The sequence below is a fragment of the Squalius cephalus genome (assembly GCF_949319135.1).
Source record: "Squalius cephalus genome assembly, chromosome: 1".
Classification (NCBI taxonomy): domain Eukaryota; kingdom Metazoa; phylum Chordata; class Actinopteri; order Cypriniformes; family Leuciscidae; genus Squalius; species Squalius cephalus.
In genome coordinates, this window is record NC_137122.1 from 35,194,014 (window position 1) to 35,213,597 (window position 19,584).

General features: G+C 37.8%; 1 protein-coding gene across 8 annotated transcripts in view; it reads left to right on the forward strand.

Annotated features, from left to right (window-relative positions):
* The window catches only part of gpatch8 (G patch domain containing 8), a 49,791-nt gene that overhangs the window by 24,796 nt on the left and 5,411 nt on the right, over positions 1-19,584 (forward strand). For 2 of the 8 annotated variants that reach the window (XM_079864607.1, XM_079864608.1), the window contains 7 exons: positions 979-997; positions 4,743-4,815; positions 11,906-11,947; positions 14,584-14,651; positions 14,733-14,819; positions 19,085-19,228; positions 19,376-19,506. In XM_079864607.1, coding sequence (XP_079720733.1) covers positions 14,625-14,651; positions 14,733-14,819; positions 19,085-19,228; positions 19,376-19,506 — 389 coding nt within the window. In that variant the 5' untranslated portion in view covers positions 979-997; positions 4,743-4,815; positions 11,906-11,947; positions 14,584-14,624. Of the gene's footprint in view, positions 1-978; positions 998-4,247; positions 4,608-4,742; positions 4,816-11,905; positions 11,948-14,583; positions 14,652-14,732; positions 14,820-19,084; positions 19,229-19,375; positions 19,507-19,584 lie in introns of those variants that run through there. The other 6 variants (XM_079864603.1, XM_079864604.1, XM_079864609.1 and 3 more) reach the window with 4 other exon arrangements.

The following is a 19,584-nucleotide window of genomic DNA, read 5'->3' on the forward strand; positions in this document are numbered from 1 at the left end:
ATCTGCTCACTTTCTTCATTCCAGGCAGCTCATATTGTTATCAAAATATTTGCGTATTGGAATGCCCAGGTAAGATGATGTCAAACTAGAACAGCCTTCTGTCTCTGCTGTATTGACTTCTTTGCTCTCTTTCATCACTTTCGCTTTTATTCTCATGCACTGACTCGTTCACTAAACTGAACAGCTATTCAAAGCGATCTTTTTTGCCGACTGCCAATTCACCATGCTGAATTGGGTGAACTCCCCCCGACATGAAGAACATACTGTGAAAACTAGCCCGACAGACTCGCACTGATGGCTGACCGTCTGCTTGGTGTGTCACAGCCCTTATAGTTCTTTGATTTTTACATTTCCATTGGTCTCTGAGACCATCAATTCCTAGTCACTTTAAGATGTTTGTTTTTATTCTCAATGTATCAACATAATAGTCCTTTCTATTTTCGTATTTACATTTTTCATGGGCAGAAAGATTCGAAAAAAAGAAAGTTGCGTTTCTTTACGTTTTATTTACACACGTTGGACATGTTTTTGTAACGACGGTACTGTGAATTTTCCACGCTTCAGTATTGCACAGTATAAAACATCAAATTTAGTGTAGCTCATTCTCAATTTTTAAATCAGTCTTTAATGAAGCTATCAAAGCCCTAAATGCACTGTTAAACCACTCGCTGCCCTGCACGTCTCTGTTTGGTTTTAATTTAATCCCACCTTCCTCTCCCTTTCTCACTCCCTGCTATTACTATGTTGATAACATCACTCTTTATCACTCTTTTCTTGTGGGAGTGTATATGTTTGGACAATATAACATTTTGTTGTTGTTTAATCATTTATATGAATTAACTGCCAGTTAGTGGATGTGTAGATGTGTGAATTCACTGTGGTAATGTAGTGGATCAAAGAGACAGTGTGACCAGTAGAAAGCTGTAGAGATTGGCCAGTTTCTTCAGTTTGTGTGACGTTTGACTGTTCTTTTGACAGCCCAGGGTTTAAAAGCCAGGTTCGTATGGACATGTTTTCACTCCACTTGCACTGCTGTTGGATTCTTCGGCGTTGTTGCTCTTCATCTGTCTGTTTTATTTTAGTGCATTCATCCGTTTGTCCCCACAAAACCCACCCGCCTCCCACGTCTGCCTGACACGCCATCCACGGCCCCGGTGATTGGCCCTGGGCCACATTCGACTGATTCTGATTGGCTCATATGAAGAATTAAAATAGGCAAAGATAGCTTTCTTCCCCAAGTTCTGTTCTCTTGATCTAATGGTCTCCTGTTTGGGAAAGAGGAGTTCACATTTGCTATGTAAAGTGCTCCACTCAGCAGGAAGAGGTAATGTGAGGTCAGCTCAATGCGCACCCTGTTTAGATTCTCCTCCAGTCTTCAGAATGATGAAATGCTGTGTGTTGTTAGCAGAGGATGCTGCAGAGCCACTGCATTGCAGGCCTTTTGGGTTGGGCTTACTGCAGGCGCATCTGCACTGCTGATAAATGAAAGATCCTGGGACCTTCACTCTTTTGATCCTGTGATCTTTCTTCACATCTGTCCGCAATGAGCTCATCTGTCTTATGATGAATTCTGTTCTGCCATCATTTCTTTAGAGGTACATATGCGAGCTGTAATTGGCCTTATGCTGGTTTTAATGTGCGTTCTGTGGCCTCCTCTGCTGACTATAAATACAGAAAAGGAAATGATCGTTATCCCATGGTCTTGTTCCTTTTTTCATCCCTGTAATTTGAACGGAAGAACATGCACATAACTGTTTGGATGTCTAGAGGCTCAAAGGGGATTTTGTACAAGATAAGTATTAGTGCAGCTCCCCATGCAAGACCATCTGGAGAAAACGTTTCTATATTCTGTCGCCACACACACACATTGCAGGTATGAAGCTGAGAGGTATGTACACTCTGCTGAGATATAAATGAGCTGAAGATTTAACAGTTATTTTGTATGGAAGATTATAAAAAGGTGTATAAAAGGATAGCGCAACCAATATTCATTTTGTAAGGCCGATATGATATTGATTGTTTTTGTATGGTTTTAACCAATAAGCAGAACTGATTTGTAATTATTGTTAGCTCTGCTTTTTGATACAATAAATAATACAATTTTGAATAACAATAATATTACTATAGTTTTGAGTAGGGCTTTCACTAATGATTATTTTGGTAATCTGTCGTAAACGAGTAATCTGTCAATTGTCGATTAATCGAGTGATTGAATATTTCTTTGGTAATAAAAATGGAACTAAGCAAAGACCTAAGCCTTTAAAATTACTTAAAATACATATATAATAACAATAGCTATATTTCCATCCACCTATTTTTATGCGCATTTTGGATATCACAAAAAAACATGAACAAATTCTAAAAGTGCACATAAAAAAACGTATACGCTCAATTGAGGCAAATCAGTTTTTTTAATCCAAGAAGAAAACATGCGCATAAACTATGTGGGAAACACATTTGCTGAATAAAAGTAATGGGACGCAGTGGGATAGCATAACTGGACTAACTAGCGGACCAATCTTTTTGCACAGCATCTGAAATGTAGTTTTGGTCATTCTGAAATGCCTTAGCCAAAGTCTGTCATCAAAGTGGCATCGTCATACTGCCTTGCCCTAATAAGAAATTTTATTATATATCATATTGTGGTTGTTGTTTTTTTTTAAATCAAGACTGGAGTAATGGCTGCTAAAAATTCAGCTTCGCCATCACAGGAAGAATAAATTGTAATTATATTTCACAATATTATTTTTTACTGTATTTTTGATCAAATAAATGCAGCCTTGGTAAATATAAGAGACTTTCAAAAAATCTTTAGAGACCTATTGAGAAAGTAGAAAAGTGTGAAAATCTGTAAAAAATAAAATAAAATAAAAAATTGGTCTATGTAACAGCTAGTTTATTCTACCTTGTTTAATTTCATAAAGTGAAATGAACTTGAGTAAATGGTCTTTTTTGCCACAAATTTGCCACAAGTTTTCTCATTTCAATCTTAACTCGACTTAACTAGAGTTAGGGACATCTCAGGAGGCCTGTTGCAATAACCCCATTAAATAAATGGAAAAATATGATCAAATCCCAGTAGCAGTCTTAACACCAAAGCAAGGAAAAGTAGAGTAGCTATTTTGAAGCACTATTAAAAACAAGCCTCACGGTTCTCTAATAACAGACTGTAAGATTGATGGCTTTATATTTATAAAATGGATATTTAGGGCTGTCAGTTTAGCATTCAGTATCCAAATTGGCCAAACTATTGCGTGGGCGTGGCAAACAATTGGCAGAGTGGAAAGTAATGGAAAGTGGGTGTGTCTTGTGGGGGTAACCACTCCCTCCCTACCCATAATGCTCTAACCTTGTACTTGCTCCACTCCTTGCCTCTCACACACCACTCATGGCTGCTCCATCTTATGCTCACTCTCTCTAGGTTTTGACATCTGTTTAGATGACCTTATGCATCACCACTGTAATATGCTCGCCCTCATCTGTAACAACTTCATAAGTTCTCTGCTGCCCTCTCCCTCCCTGAATATGCTTACTACTATATAGACACGACTAACACCGCCGTCTCTTTTTGTTAAAGTGGTTTAACAAAAAGCTGCATGCTGGTTAATGGTTTTGGTTTTCACCTCGTTATTTATTTATTTATTGTTGTTCATATTGGCCTTTATTTGTGGTGTGTGTGTGTTTGTAGATAAAAATAAATTATTTCATTGTTCACATTTTTTATATATTATCCATTTATTACTTTTTTCTTTATGCTTGGATCTGATTAAAGCTGTTTATATTTTTGTTGTGACTTTAAGCTTGATTTAAAATATATATATATATATATATTCTTGCATTTCATGTATTTCAGAGTATCCTCTGTTTTTCTTTTTCTTTTTTTTGTTCTTTTTTTTTTGTATGAAGCCTCAGATCAGTCTATAAAATGCAAACACACTCACACACATGCAGATCGAGCCTCTCAATGGTAACCGAGGCCTCCCTCTCTACTTTTCTTTTTTGTCTCTCCATAAATCTATCAATCTACCTCTCTGACTGTCTCACTCCTCGATCTCCTCCTTTCACTCTCGTTACAGCTACATACTGTGTTTTTTTTTGTGGTGGCTCTGTTGTCATGATGATGAACTCACAAAAAGCTTGTGAAAGTGTTTGGTTTGTATGTGTATGCAAACTCTGTCTGTGCCGTTCCTTCCCCCTTAGTTTGTGCATTAATCTTTCTCCCTGAGACGGTTTATGTATGTATTTGTGTGTAATGATACATATATAACCGTAGGTTCCTCCCTCCACTGAAAGTGAGTTAGTAAACTCAGAGGTTGGTAGTGTAAACTTACATCCCTTTTAGCTGTTACCTCCACTAGTTGTTCATTTGAGGAATGCCCCTGTTAAGCTGTAGTTTAGATTTTACACTATAGGTTTTAGATTGAAGTTGGGTTCAATTACTCCTCCACAACAAACACTAGACTGTAAGGGCTTCAGATATATGCCTTATTACAGAGCCCAATGACTTTTCCTCCTCTTGTTCTTCCTATCTATCTCCCTCTCTCCCTTCCGCTCCCCATCAGACAAGGAGTTTAAAGGTGTAGCAGATGTTGCTAATGTTGATGACAGTGAGTGAGGATGTTTTGACAGTTGTCTGCCTATCATGTGTACTTGTGACTCAGTGTGAGTGTGTGCGTGTGTGAGGAAAGCGCTTCTTATTATTGGAATATTGTGGTCTTTCTTTCCTTTCTTCCTCACATCAGGATAACATTGGGCACCGGCTCCTTCAGAAACATGGCTGGAAGTTGGGTCAAGGCCTGGGCAAAACCATGCAGGGTAAGCAAGCACTTTTTACTGTAAAGCTCAATCTCTCCCACTCTTTCTGTCTCTTGATTCCCACCCAACAGCATCAATTCCCTATGGTTTGATCAGTTGTAAAAATGTTTTCTTTCTTACTTTTCTGATCTCTCTCTATTCTGTTCCAGCACACCCATTTGTATTTCTCATTTGTACTGACATTAATGGATGTCTGTGAGGAATTAATTTGTTTGGACCGTAGTGTTGATACAGTGAATGGGGGAAGACAGGGTGAGATGGATAGACAGGAAGGAGTTGGTAGACTGGCATGAGGTGACATCAGATAAGCATTGAGTGCACTAGCTTTTCTATGGAGAATTATAGTCTTGAGTAGATATGGACAAGAGATGGGTATTTGAGTGATTTTGTAGTTAATACTGTAAAAAATGTAGATGTTTTTATGATTTTATAGGATGGTATATTGTAATTGTTTTAACTGTAGGATATGTCATTCACTCACTTTGCAAAAAAAAAAAAAAAAACTTTTTTTTTTTCTTTTTTTTTTTCAGTTTAACAGCATTAAAAATATGTAACGCAATTAATGCGGCATGTGTTTTTTCTGTTATCCTTTGGCTGGGCTACAGTATATGATCACACTATCATTCATTCAAGTGCGATAATACGCAAAAAAAAAACCTGTGAAGTCTGTGAACCAGCTCTCTGTGAACAAACACCCAAAACGCGCTCACAGAATACCGCTTCAGACAGCGCTGAATTATCTTTTTCACTTGAATGGACAAAAAACACAAAATTCCCATTTTTTTCAAGTGTCCTCATATGCACAGTCTTAAATGAGTTAAAGAAGTGTTAAATGAACGTAAAGAGTTGTGAGAAAATAGGATGTGTGTCAGATCTGCGTCATGTGTCAACTCTTAAAGTGACAGCAGCCTAATAAACTTCTTGCTGTCTGTGTCATTAATAAGGCTGGGAAAAAAATATATTTATTTATTTATATTTTACAATTTCAAAATCGATTTTTTTATTTATTTATTTTTATTCCAGAATCGATATTAATCCACATTAAATTTGTTTTATTTTAGTCCTTGTGTATAGGCGAAGTTACCTCTTTTATTTCAACAGAGGGCAGGGCTCAACAATAAGGACTATCCGATGGCAGGGGGCCAGCGTAAAGTACTCTGGACAGTTAGCGTAAAACTTCGCTCAGGGCTGTTAACGCAACTGTCACTTTCCCGATTGAGCAATTGCTGCATCACGAAAGTTTACCAATTGCATGTGTTTTTAAGCCTTGCCAATTTTAATATTAAAGTACAAGAGGACTCAAAAGAGAACTTAATTAAATAGTGTGAAAAGTTTTGTGTGTATGCATGCCCAGAAAGCCGCTTCTCAGATAGCGTGTGAATGCTGAATTGAGCTCTCTTTCACATCATCTTGCGCTTGAAGGGACATATTCACGCAAAATTACATCAAAAAATGCTGATCTCGGCGAGTATTCTAGAAACAGTCTGTTATGTCTTAAGTAAACAAAAACTGTTGAGAAATAAAACGCAATGTGTAACAGTATATTGGATCTGTGCTGCTCTTAAAGGGACAGCAGCCTAATAAACCTGCTGCTGTCTTGGTTTTAATGTTAATCAAACAACAAAGGACACAGAATTAAAATCCCTCACTGCTCTTGAATGAATAACTCTTGTAACTTTAAGGATTAATCTATATTTAATTTATAATGAAGACTATGCAGTGCTGTTTTACATTTATTAATTTCCTGAAAATTACTGTTCCTGAAAAACATGAAGTGTTTATTTTATTTATGTTTGTTCTATTGTAGTTGTACTACTGCTCGTAATTTGATTATTTGTTATCTTATTTTATTACTGACAGTTTACTTGTTTTTTTTTTTTAACAATAGGCTTTATGAAATTTATTTGAGTCAGGGCTTGTAGATTTTGGTGTCACAACCTTATTTATTGAGGTTATGGGTCAAAAACAACGAAGTCTATAACTAGGCCTGTTTTATTTATTTCATTTATTTGTTACTTTTTTGTGGTGGGGCCAGTGAAAATTTTGGCAGGGCAGGTTTATTTCTTACCAGTGGACACGAGAAAGTGACAATTTTAGGCACAATATTGTCTGTTTTTGCTCTTTCACCAATGAAAATAGTTCCAAACATGCAAACGACCAACGGTCTCAACAACCATTTTCTGTCTCTTTTTTGAATGAATCAATGATCCATTCATAAAGACAGTAATTTCCTTAGTTTCTCAATGATTCATCCATTTGAACGAATCTGCTGAATAAACTACTCAATGACTCACTCATTGAGACAGTCACTTGCTGCCACCTACTGGCATTTTTAGACCGCAAACCGGCTAGGTGTGACCATTTTTTGTGTGACCAACAGTCGGGTTTAAATTTAAAAACCATTTTAAAATAAGTTTTCAAGTGAAGCTTATATTTTGTTTTATTCACAAACATTACATCACCCAAAACAATTTAAAAATGGTATGGTTTTGGCATCAAAACCTCAATGCTTTTTCACAAAACTTAATGAGGAATATGCATTTATTAAAGCAATAAGATATTGATATAATTAAAATAATACTTAAAATTAAGTTGGAAAGGGTAAATCAATTTGCACAGTCTAAATAGTGTTTGTACTAGCAAAGTATTCGGTGTAGGAGTACTTGACGGCTCAATTACTTATGCACATCCCTGATATGGACAGACAGACACACCCTATCACTCATGCATACCCAGTATCAAAGAGAAACCGAAACGGTCATGAGATCCTCTGGATCACACCAGATAAAAGCATTCACTGTGCTTTTTTAGTGCATTTGCTAAGGAAGAATAACTCTTTCATTTCTTTCTCCATCCCTCTGTCCTCGCCCAGTTCCCCCTTTACTTTCTCCCCTGCTCTTGACTTATGGCCTGGCGATATGCTGTATTGATGCAGTATTGTTGTCTGTGTTCAGTTATTGATTGGTAGAATAACATGCATATGAGCCATTCTTCCCTGCAGAAGATCACTTTGTCTCTTGTTGCGCTAAGAGTAGAGCTGAGATGTACAACGTGTTAGATTTCATGTTGACTTTTCTTATTAAAGTGTTAGTTCACCCAAAAATTTAAATTCTGCCAGTAATTACTCACCCTCATGTTGTTCCAACCCCGTAAGACTTTCGTCCTTTTCGCTACACCATCACACGCATCACACACATGACCAGCGTCGGCCAATAGTGAGCCTACATTCTGACGTACAACCCAGAAGTGCTGCGCTGCGCTGTTTATACTACGTGAACTCACTCAGAGGCCCACTCAGAGGCTCTTATCATCCCAGCAGGATGCATGTGTGCAGCAGTCATGCTGCAAAGCCTGCAGGAAATAAAGCACACAATGAGGAAGTATGTGTCATCCTCTTGTGCATCAGTAGTAAGAGCAGAACAAAATGTAGTGAATCATAGCCTTAAAGAATGTTTAGATTTCTGAGCTCAAGAGAAATCAAATCAGAGCTTTCTGATTTCAAAAGAACAGTGATTTTTGTTTTTTTCTCTTTATTCCTCATTGCAACTTCTGTGCAATGAGAGGTTTTGTATGTTTGCACACAAACATGTAAATTGATCTACCCACATGTAAATCAGTACGAGATGTTCTCAACAAGGTGAAAGGAGGCAAACTCAGCTGACACCTGTCTGACACGCTGCCTTGTTAAAATTACCTTTACAAATCATTTTAGCAGAAAGGTTTAGATTGAAAGCAAACAGTGAAGGTTTGTGGCAGCTTACTTTTGCAAGGTCATTCGGCCCATCAGGCAAGTATTTGACTCTCTCCCTAGAGACTGCTTTTATTGTGAACATTTGCACACGCGCACAGCACACTCTAGACCACTGGCCTGCAGCTGTTAAGCTCTGCTACTCAAGTGCTGAAGTCAGCGTTGTGTAAAAGCCCAAGATCTTAATCAGTTCTCAGTGTGCACAAATGGGAAAGGCATAATATCAGTTTTCATTGCTCCCAGTGACCGCTTCCCATGAGAATTGTTGCTTGTTAGCAGATTGTCTTGTGTCAGACTTTGAAATTTCTCATTATGTTTTAGCCTATATTGTGTGCTGACGTTGCTTGTTACTTATTGTGGTGTGTTGTATCTGTTTTATTATTACTTTTTATGTTGTTATTACTTGTGGACTGTAAAAAGTCATTTTATGTTTTTTGTATGCTGATTTTAGGTTGCCTTTATAATAACTGGCCAGGGACAACAGATGAAAATTAGCCTGTTGAGCTAACTCTGGCTCATTTACAGTTATTTTACTGTTAATTAATGAGCACTGTCCCTGTAAAATAAACAAATAAATGAAAATGAAATGAAAATGAAAATGAAATGGACATGAACATCCCATTTCAACCATAGTAGGAAAAATAACAAAATAGCAGGATCATTTTTTGAAATAAATTAATACTTTTATGTTGTAAAGATGCATTAAGTTGATTGGAAGTGATCAAACAAAAGATTAAATAAATTGTAATAATACTTAACAATATTACTGTTTTTACTGTATTCTTGATCAAATAAGCAGCTTTAAGCATTTCAGACTTCTTTTTAAAAACTTTTTTTTTAAAAGATGCCAAACTTTTGAATGAAAGTGTACATGCTGTTAGAATAATGTTGAAAATATATATTTATATCTGCTCTAAAATGGCTTAAAAGGGTGTGATCAGAAGAACTAGCATTTTTAGCATAGCTATTTTTGTTGCTGAGGTTTAAATCAGAGACCATTTTAAATATCTCCTTTGTTTTGCTCTTATAATCACAAGTTGCAGTAGAAAGAGGTTATTTGCCCTTTATGAAGCTTAATGGGCCAACAAAATCATTGTGATGTTCACCATATTTCTTAATTTTTATATTGCCAGCACTACCTTTACATAGAGACAGCGTTTCCCTAAGCGGTGACAACAGAAACCAGAACAGCATCTCTCTTTTTTGCCTTTACCATAACAATTCACACTCCATTTGCTGCTTTCTTAGAACTCGCAGTGCGGAGAACCCAGAGGAAGTAGCCGAAGCCAGAGGTTGTCATCCCAGCCAAGTCAAGTGTGTGACAGATTAGGAATGTTTCCAGTGTTCCCCGGCACCACCCATCTGTTTTGTAGCTTGGCAAGACACTCTAAAGATCAGAGTTTTGTCCTTTCTTGGTTGTCATCTTCCTTTCATCACACTGTTTGTGTTTAATACACACAGCAGATTGAGTGTCTGAAGTTTGTTTGCAGTAAAAGAGATTTTCCACCGAGGTTGAGGAAGTAGATTACTTCCATCTTGCAGGAGAGAAATGAGAGGAGGGGTAGAGTGAGAGCTTGTGGAAAGCATGTACACCAAATTACATGCCAAATTGCTTTGGTGGAATCCGCAAAGAAAATGACTCAATGTGTCTCATAAAAAAGGGACCATATATGTTTTGACCCAGTCAAGTGGTCATGTTGGGAATTGGGAACATTCACTCTTAGTGCAAAGGACTCAGCTGCATACATACCATACAAACCCACACACAATCAAAAAAGCAAACACACGCTTGTTCACCCATTATGGTGCTCATGCCATGATGTTTGAACCTTATCCTTTTCCTTTTCTCTCTATCTTTTGGAAAGAGCCTTGGTACTGAGTGTGAATTTACTGAAATGTCTCCCCAAATGCTTTGAGTTTCCATTGTATTGACTCTGTTTTTTTACTCTTCTTTCTTTTTTTTACTCTTGTTTTTAGGTAAGGTTTGTAGGACCTCCCCCACTGTATGTTTGTGTGTATGTTTGAGTAAGTGTGAGTGTGCGTGTGGATGTTTTTTTCTTGTAAATAATACAAAATAACTCTCCCCCTTTTACAGTGTAGCCTAACGGCCTTTCTTAGTTCTTCTCTATACGCTTACAATCACTAAACGCTCTCTGCTCAAAATACCAGCGCTACGATTTGAAACTCATACCAAAATGGAATCAGTAAATATTTTGACGAAATTGCCCTTTTTTTTTTTCTCTTGATTGTTCAGAATTCACCCATGTTAGAATAGTACTTGTATATATTAGTGTAATGTATGTTTGGCTGCGATGGGGGTGTTTTGATTGGCTGAGAAGATGAGATGGGGCCCTCTGATTGGCTGTGAACATGATTCTGCCTCTTTCCCATGATTCCCCTGAATGGCTTGCCAGAATGAGCCTCAATCTCCTGCCCATTCTCCCCCTCCTTCCGCCTTCAATCGGTCTATCTGCCTGCGTCCACTTTTGTGAAGTGAATGTACACATGTGGTACATGTGGGAGTGGAAATTGTGTGTGTTGAGAGTGTGTGTGTATGTGTCACCAAAACAAAGGGTGGGGGCTCAGGTGTTTTAGCTTGCAGGGAGAAGTCTTCACACCATCCCTCCTGCATCCCACTTCTCCTCTTATAAATGTACTTGTGAAAGCCTCAACTGACCTGACCCATCTCCGTCCCCCTCTCCTGCAGAGCATGCTGGCTGTAGAGACCCAGTCTTGTGAAGCTGAGTTTTAAGCAACGCAAAAGACCACAAAACGTATTGGAATTGATTCTAGATCAATGGCGAGATGAAAATGACTGAAATAGATCTAGTCTTCTAAAGAGGCCAGAGTCCTGCTGGCCGATAAGAACGATGCGCTGCTAAAAGCTCACTCACAGCATATGCTTCTCATAGCTCATACAGCTGCGTGATGAAGTATGTATACAACAGCCTCTCTGTCTCAAACACATTCATGTGGAGACTTGGACCCGCATGGGGATTGGAGAAAGGGGGAAATGGGGAGGAGAGTGCTCCTTTTTGGTTTGAGTTGATGGTTTGATACATTTATGTTCAAAGACAATCATCAAAGAGAGGGGAAAGTCCTCCTTGCTTTGTCATCGAGGAACCCAAAAGCCTGAAACAATAGTAATAGAAATTAGCAGTAAAAAAGGAGGAGAGTCAGGGATGGTGAGAGGGTATCCCTGTAATCACCCAGGCCCATTGGTAGGGGGTACACCAAAGCCCCTGCCCCCAAACCCACCCCTAACCCCTTACCCCTTACCCCTGAACGCTCTCTTTGTGCCTCAATCTTCCTGCTTAACCAATTGGTGTTTCTTTTTTGCAGCATTATGATCCTGGCCATGTTGTGCTGATGGTAAACTTAGTGGTAAATGTTATTTTTACCCCTGATTGAATTGGTTATTTTCTTTTGATTTATTCTTTCATTTTTGTTTTGTTTTTTTGTTTGTTTTTTGTTGGATTTTACTTCCCCCCCATTTCTTGTTTTGATATGACTCTCATCATCAGAGCACCAGTGTTTAATAGGCTTAAACTGTCTCTCTACCTCTCTTTGTATTAGTCTTCATTCTGCTGCCCGTCTCTTAGTGTTCAATATGCACTCTTCTAGAACACTCTCATTCTGTTTGTTTTCAGTTTTTTGGGGGATATTTAGATTCACTTCCCCTTTTTTGTTGCATTGCACCTTTTTGTCCAGTCTCGTTATGTTCTTTCACTGGAATGCATAATGCTAGTCTTGACCTCACGTTGTTCCCAAAGACTGATTGTTTGGGAGGGGAAATGATCGTTGATTTGGGGACCTGGTTTTGGGATTCCCCCCTACCCTTTTAAAGATAATTCTCAGACATACTCTAACATACTCAGAGACAATTAATGCTAATCATTACAAAAACATTCCATGTTTCCAATTAGATATGGTAGAATGTTAAAAAATACACTAAAACCATATTAGGTATCTGGTTATAGTGTCTTTTAACGGCCTGCTTCTGTTTAATTTATTATATGCAGTTTCTCTATTTTGATAATAAACACTCTTGTGCACCCTGGTGGTAGTATGAATCCCTCAGTGCACTTTCCTGGAGGCTCTGGTGGGGGCTGGAATCCCTTCAGGACCTTATCGTTCCGCACATGCTCTTTTATCACTTTCTTACTGGAACAATTATACCACTGGGCTGAAGCTCCAGTCAGTTTCAAATCTGTTTCAATGCTTAAGGGTATTTAGGCATCACACAATTGTAATTTACATGGGTAATGGATAAATAATTGTAAGAAATCACAATTTTTTTTGTTTTTTTTGTTTTTGTCAAATTCCTAGCCCTTAGTTACGTTAAGTTACTCCTGGTGCCAGTTGCATAAACATAGCCATTATGTCAAGACTGTGTCTTAAGAACTAGTATGACCAACTAGTTAGTTCGGGGTAATCAGTCTTATTTTTTGGTATCAAATTAGACCAATCTACGTTTTTTTAAGTAACTTTTTTTTAAAAGTTGTGAATAGTAAAAACAAATTGATGACTAACTTGTAAGACTTAGCAGTTCTTGCAACTGGCCCTGGTTGTTATTCACAAATTTTTCTTGCCTTGTCATTATTACATCAGCCCAAGGGTATGATCTGATCCTGCTTTTAAAACTTGAACTCCCCGCAAAAAAATGACAAAAAAGAGGAAGACTGACAGAAAAAAACTGAAATCCAAACGATTGATTGGAGTCTGATTGACTGTGACCATGGTGCTAGCCTGTGCAGCCGCAAATTAGTATGATTTCTGTTTTTGTGCCTTTTCTCCTTTATTTGAAACCCCCCACCCTTTCCTGTCTCTGTGTCTGTATGTTTGCCACCCCATCCCCACACTCTCCCAGGTAAGTACATCCTTTCCCCAACCCTGCACTGTCACCATGGCAACCTCTGGCCTTTGACGTCACTTTGCTGCTGTAGCTCAGTGCTTGTGTCCTTATTCTCTCTGTTCTCCGTCTTTCACTCCCTGTGTCTCTTTCTTTCTCTCACTCTCTCTCTCTCTCTCTCTCTGCTTCGTTTGGCTGGTTATGAGTGGATTAAGCAATTATGTGTCAATCTTCAATGTAGTTTTGATTGTCTTTTTTGTTTCATTCTGATTTGTGTTCATTTTTTCTGATGTTACTTTTCCTCTGATCTAGGTCTTTTCACAGCTTGTGTATATAAAACGTATGATCAGTAAAAGAAAGTACTATTTCAGGATATCATATGGGACATAAACCTCATTTGCATCCAGGTGTGGCCTGTAGCCAGATAGGAAAGTTGATGAGCAGCTCGGAGAGGGTTTAGATCTAGATAAATTGGTGTAAAGAGGAGAATATTATGAGACACACTTCGGATCAGGTAGTCAGTGTTGCCGCAGTACTGTGAAAATATGCAGTGAATGCTGATATCTCCTCCTTCTCTTAAGCACTCCTTCCGGCAACCCAAATGCCTCTGTCATCTGAGTTAAGAACATGAGTTGGACAGAACACAATCCATACAGCATTGAAACTTGACTAAAAAGAGTGGGAGGGCGATAACAGGAAAAAAAGTGAGAAAGAAAGAAATAAGACCTCCTTAAGCAGGCCACTGTAGTGACACTGCGGCAAATTCAGTGAAATCTTCAGTCCAACCTTCCCCTCCTTGTTTTCTGTCCCTTGCTTCTTTCAGTGGAAGCTTCTTGTAATTTTTTCAGCGTATGCCGTTCATTACAAAATAAATTGGCAGCAAACTCAAATAGTAAACGTTTAAAACTAGCCTTAGTTCATTTTGCAAGTCATATTGCAGCACCTGGAATGGCCTTTTAGAGGAGAGCTGCACATGAAGCTGTGAGAATGGCTAGAGTTTGGTTCACTGTAGCTTTCTGGTCTCTTGCACTTGAAGGCAGTCTCTCTAACCCAGCACCCTGTGCTCTAAGCAGGCTGTCCCGCCCCGAGTTTTCTCTTATATCGGAACAAAAGTCTAACCTCTGTCCTATGTCTCTCTCTTTTTGCCTCTCCCCCCCCAACCTCATAGGACGAACTGATCCAGTGCCCATCGTCCTCAAATATGACGTCATGGGAATGGGGCGAATGGAAATGGAGGTGATGATTGTTGTTTTTGCTTTCTTTTATTTCTGAATGTTAATTTTAATGTATTCACTTCTAAACTATGTGTGTCCACAGCTGGACTATGCAGAAGATGCCACAGAGAAGCGCCGGGTGTTGGAAGTGGAAAAAGAAGACACAGAGGAACTCCGTCAAAAATACAAGGTGAAATTCTATGATACAGGGATTAAAGTTTACATTAATTGCAGCGAGTCTACAACGGATTTCAGTCAATTGCAGGGTTCCCGCCTTTCCTTATGTCTTAAATTCACTTTTCATAATTTTAAGGCCGTAAATATGCTTACATTTCTCAAATAGTGTAATAAATGTCTTAATTTCAGGTTGAATAGTTCTTAAATTAAGAAAAGATGAGGTGTATTCACCCTGCTGAGGGGGATGTGATCAAAGCCTGGAGTGGAGCGAAAGCATGTTCCTCTCTGCACACTTAAGTGTTCTGTATATATATTTCGGTGCATTTATGAGACGTTCTCCAGTTCACGTGCAATGCAATATCGCGCCGGCGCCTCCATGTCCTGATTATATTGTCTGCTATATTTGCTCATTTATTAAATCTAGGCAATTGGTTGATAAAACAGAGATTAAAATCAGGATATAATTAATACCAAACGAAATTCACTTTAAAGACAGGCTTTATACAAAACAAAACTTAATGAAGTGGTCAAAATCATGTCTGAGTCCCACTCCATATTTCTCGAAATATAATGATCCTATCTTACTCAAGTCTTGCCCAGTAAGACTCGCTCGTGCGTATTTATATTGTATAAATATTCATATTTGTATATGGTCCTCGAATGTTATATTTCACCAGTATCAGCATTGGGAGTGTTTGCAACTTGCATCATTAAGCCAGTAGGTGGCGACAAGTGACTGTCTTCATGAGTGAACAATTGAACCATTAAATGAACAGATTAGTCCAAAAACAAGTTGCTGAAACCAATCTTTGATGCTCATATAAAGTGCTCATTTGCCTCTGGACACAGAAGTATTGTATTTGCATTTGATTGAAATGTAACGTCTATGCAAAATAATCCTTGAATCATTTCTAATTTAAGGCCATTCCCGTTTCAAATATGTGATTGTGTTTTGTCAACTATAAGCATAAACATTCTGCATTTCCATTTTGTAGTGTGGATCATTCATTGCAGCATTTAAACTGATTGTCATGTTTAAGAATCTGTTATCTCCTTGACAAATAATGTATTCCACTGCTGCTGTTATCCTTTTTTTTTAAAAAAATGTATAAACTTCAAACACAAGCTCTGTTGGCTTTTATTATTTGAGAAATAAAAACTTGTGTTAAAGTTATGCAAATGGTTAATTATTTGTATGACTACATCACAAAGAGTCAAGTCTTGTAAAAGCATTAGAAATTTCATAAAGTGTGTAAATAATAGAAACGCAGTTCAAAATGGCCTTTCTTTTAATCAAATGTTCTGTGAGTATTTCATTTGTGAAGGTAAAGCATGTACTCACTATACTCCTAATTACAAGAAGAAAAAACTGCTCTTAAACTTGGTGTGTGACAGGCTGTGGAATGGGGTTTGGCCGAGGAAAGTTTTTCAGTCATTTTTTTTTTGTTTTTTTGCTTTAACCCCTGATGACAGCAACATGGTTCAATGCCTTTTTCCTGTTAGTCTTAACCCTCTGGGGTCTGAGCTGTTTTCTGGGCCCTGGAGGTGTTCTGACATGCTCTGACATTTGTGCTTATTTCTGTTACTTGTGACATTTTCATGGCTAAAGTCTGATTACACTATATTCAGCACAAACTCTGCTACAATAATATATCAGCAGCATGTATGTAAAAGTTTGTAGTTTTGAGATAATGACATTTATGTGTGGTTTGTGAAAATACCAAAAAAAAATTCTCACTGAAATAAGGCCATGAAACCCATACTGATTATTTCTTCACAAGACTTTTGAAAATTGTATCACGTAGCCTAGAATATTTGTTCCAAAACTATGTGAAAATCACCCTGACTGCTCATTCAGATAAGACAATATATTGATTTAAAATTTGTACGACGTGTTTTGTGTGAGAAAGCTTTATGCGGGAGGTGTGATCACATCATTAATATGTAAGTAAATAAATATTTTCACACCTGAGAAAGACAAAGACCCTCCCCTAACGTCCCTATTAGGAGCTATCAGGCCCTATCATTCTGAGCAACCTTGCACAAAGAATGAGGAGATTTAAAAAAGAATGGCTTTTTGATTGTTTGGATTTATTTACAACACAACATAATCCAAAGATACAAAACAAATGACAAAAAAGCACTTATTGAAAACAATGATCCAAAGACAGAGACCTTTGTGCCATTCCTAAAAACATTGTACATGCCTTTCATTTCCAAGGTGTTTGATTTTCACTTTACCATGTTCATGTACAGAGACTCATGTGAATGTTGAAGTCAGCAGGACTCAGTGGCATCTGGGCCCTGAAAGAAAAAAAAAGTGAACATACTGATATCAAGAGAAAGGCCTGCACGATTTTGGGAATACATTTTAGATTTTTTTGGTTAAAATTGCTTTTTAAAATTCACAGAATACACACACACACACACACACACACACACACACACACGTTTCCAACAATATATAATATAATGAACACCAGGTTTGTTGTGCCTTGTAGGCATAGGCTATGCGCAGTGCTGTATAAAATAATAATAACAATAACCTATAGCAGCCTATAAATCTTCCAAAAGATTTCAGTAACAACTAAGCTAGAGAAAAATATATTGATTATCATATGTTACTTCAAATGTTTCCATTCGTTATGATGAAATGAAATGAGATAATAGTAAAAACATGAAGCCGTTTGGTGTGTTTTACTTTTCAAACGCGATCGCGCTCCAAAATATGAAACATTCAAACGCACAGCATGCTCCAAAATATGAAACATTATGGTTACCATATACATATCTACGTTTGAGCAGATATCCACAAACACAGTAACAGTAAACACGGGTCTAAATATTATAATATTCACCATATATCTAGCAACAGTTCAACTGCAATGTGAAATTTATGCAACAATAACAAACTAATATGTAAGAATTTCTGTCTTCAAATCGCATTCTTCTTCTTGTGAGGTAAATCCAATGTAAGCTCAAGGCGCATCTTTCAAACTCGACAAAAAGCAGAGACTTGTGAAGTTTTTTCGTGCTTTGTTTTTGAGGTAACGAGCGCGTTCGCGTTCTATGTGGTGATTTGCATGTGAATCTCTTTTGCGCGCGTGGGCGTGGTCAAATTAAAAATAGTGAGCAAGCGTTTGAGATACTGGACATCTTGTTGGTTTTATACAAATTACTTAAACAGAGAATATTTGTTTTCAGTTTGAATCCGATCATTTAAAAGTACACACTTAAATGTTTATAAAGGTATATGGCTCATAAATGTGTGACAAGTATTCGCTGAGTTTGGTTTCAGTTTATAGACGTGCTCAAGAAAAAAAAGTTCACCGCGACGGAGAGGCAGAAAACACACCCTGTTTATTTTCTTTATTTTACGAAAGCACAATGTTTTGATTTGATTGTAAGTGGACACATACAAAAGTAGAAATATCACAGATTATTTTTTTATATTTATTTTTTCTGTATGACCATAAATGACGGAGTAATTTAAGTTTATTGTGCTACAATGAGAAGAAAATCCAGCAAAACGCGCGGGCGCATTTGCCGACCCCAGAGGGTTAAACATCCTATACACATAATTTCTCTTTCCTTACAGTTCTTCCCAATTCCCTAATTTTCCGTAGATTAAATGCAAGTCTTATCTAGTTAAAATTCAGTGAATGTTTGAGATTGATTCATCAGTTACTACTCTTGTATGAATAGAAAGCTACTCTTGTTCCACTGGAGCTCAACCAAATACAAACAGACATACAAAAACATCATCGAGGATAACTGTGCGTAACTCTCTAAAGCCGTTTGAGGTTATAAGCATGTTTATATACTTATAATGAATATGATGTTATTAATCTCCTTCACACAAACTTGATGTCTTTCTTGACAAACTATCCTACATGTACAGTACTGTTCATATACTGTTCTCCCAAATGCCAATGTTGCCTATGTAAGCCAGTTTTCCACACCCAATCAGCCTAAAGCCCAATTTATACTTCTGTGTCAAACTCATGCCGTAGCTGTGTTGTAGGCTGTGTGTAGCACGGTTAGCCTATGGCGTACCCTAACGTGCACCTCTCCAAAAATGCAACAACGTGGCAATTCTACGGGGACCGCAAGGGCTGTGATTGGTCTGCTAAAACCCCTCCCTCGGGTTTAAAATGCATGTGTAATTGCACATCAATGCAGACAACGATGCAGAAACATAAATGAAAACCGATGCGTAGTCTACAATTGGGCCTTAATTTCAATTAATGTTTTATGATATGTTGTTCTGTTTTGTAGGATTATGCGGAGAAGGAAAAAGCTATTGCCAAAGCTCTAGAGGAACTGAGGGCCAACTTCTACTGTGAACTGTGTGATAAGCAATACCAGAAACATCAGGAGTTTGACAATCACATCAACTCCTACGATCATGCACACAAGCAGGTAGGAGAGATTCACATAGGCATGACTGTACTGAACAACATTTAAACATGCCATCATTTTCTTAACATTCAACATGTCTTTTTCACGTGTGCAGCTGCAGCTCGTAACATTTTCAGTAAGCTCTTATTCCTCTGTATAATCCAACAGAGACTGAAGGAGCTGAAGCAGAGAGAGTTTGCTCGAAATGTGTCTTCTCGTTCCAAAAAGGATTGCAGAAAACAGGAGAGGATGCTGCGGCGGCTTCATGAACTGGCCGAACAGAGGAAACAGCAAGAATAGTTAGTAAAATTCTGAGTCTGTCTTCTAATCTTTTTTTGGAAGTGTTGCTAGTCATTGCACAGGGTCTCATTCTTTTA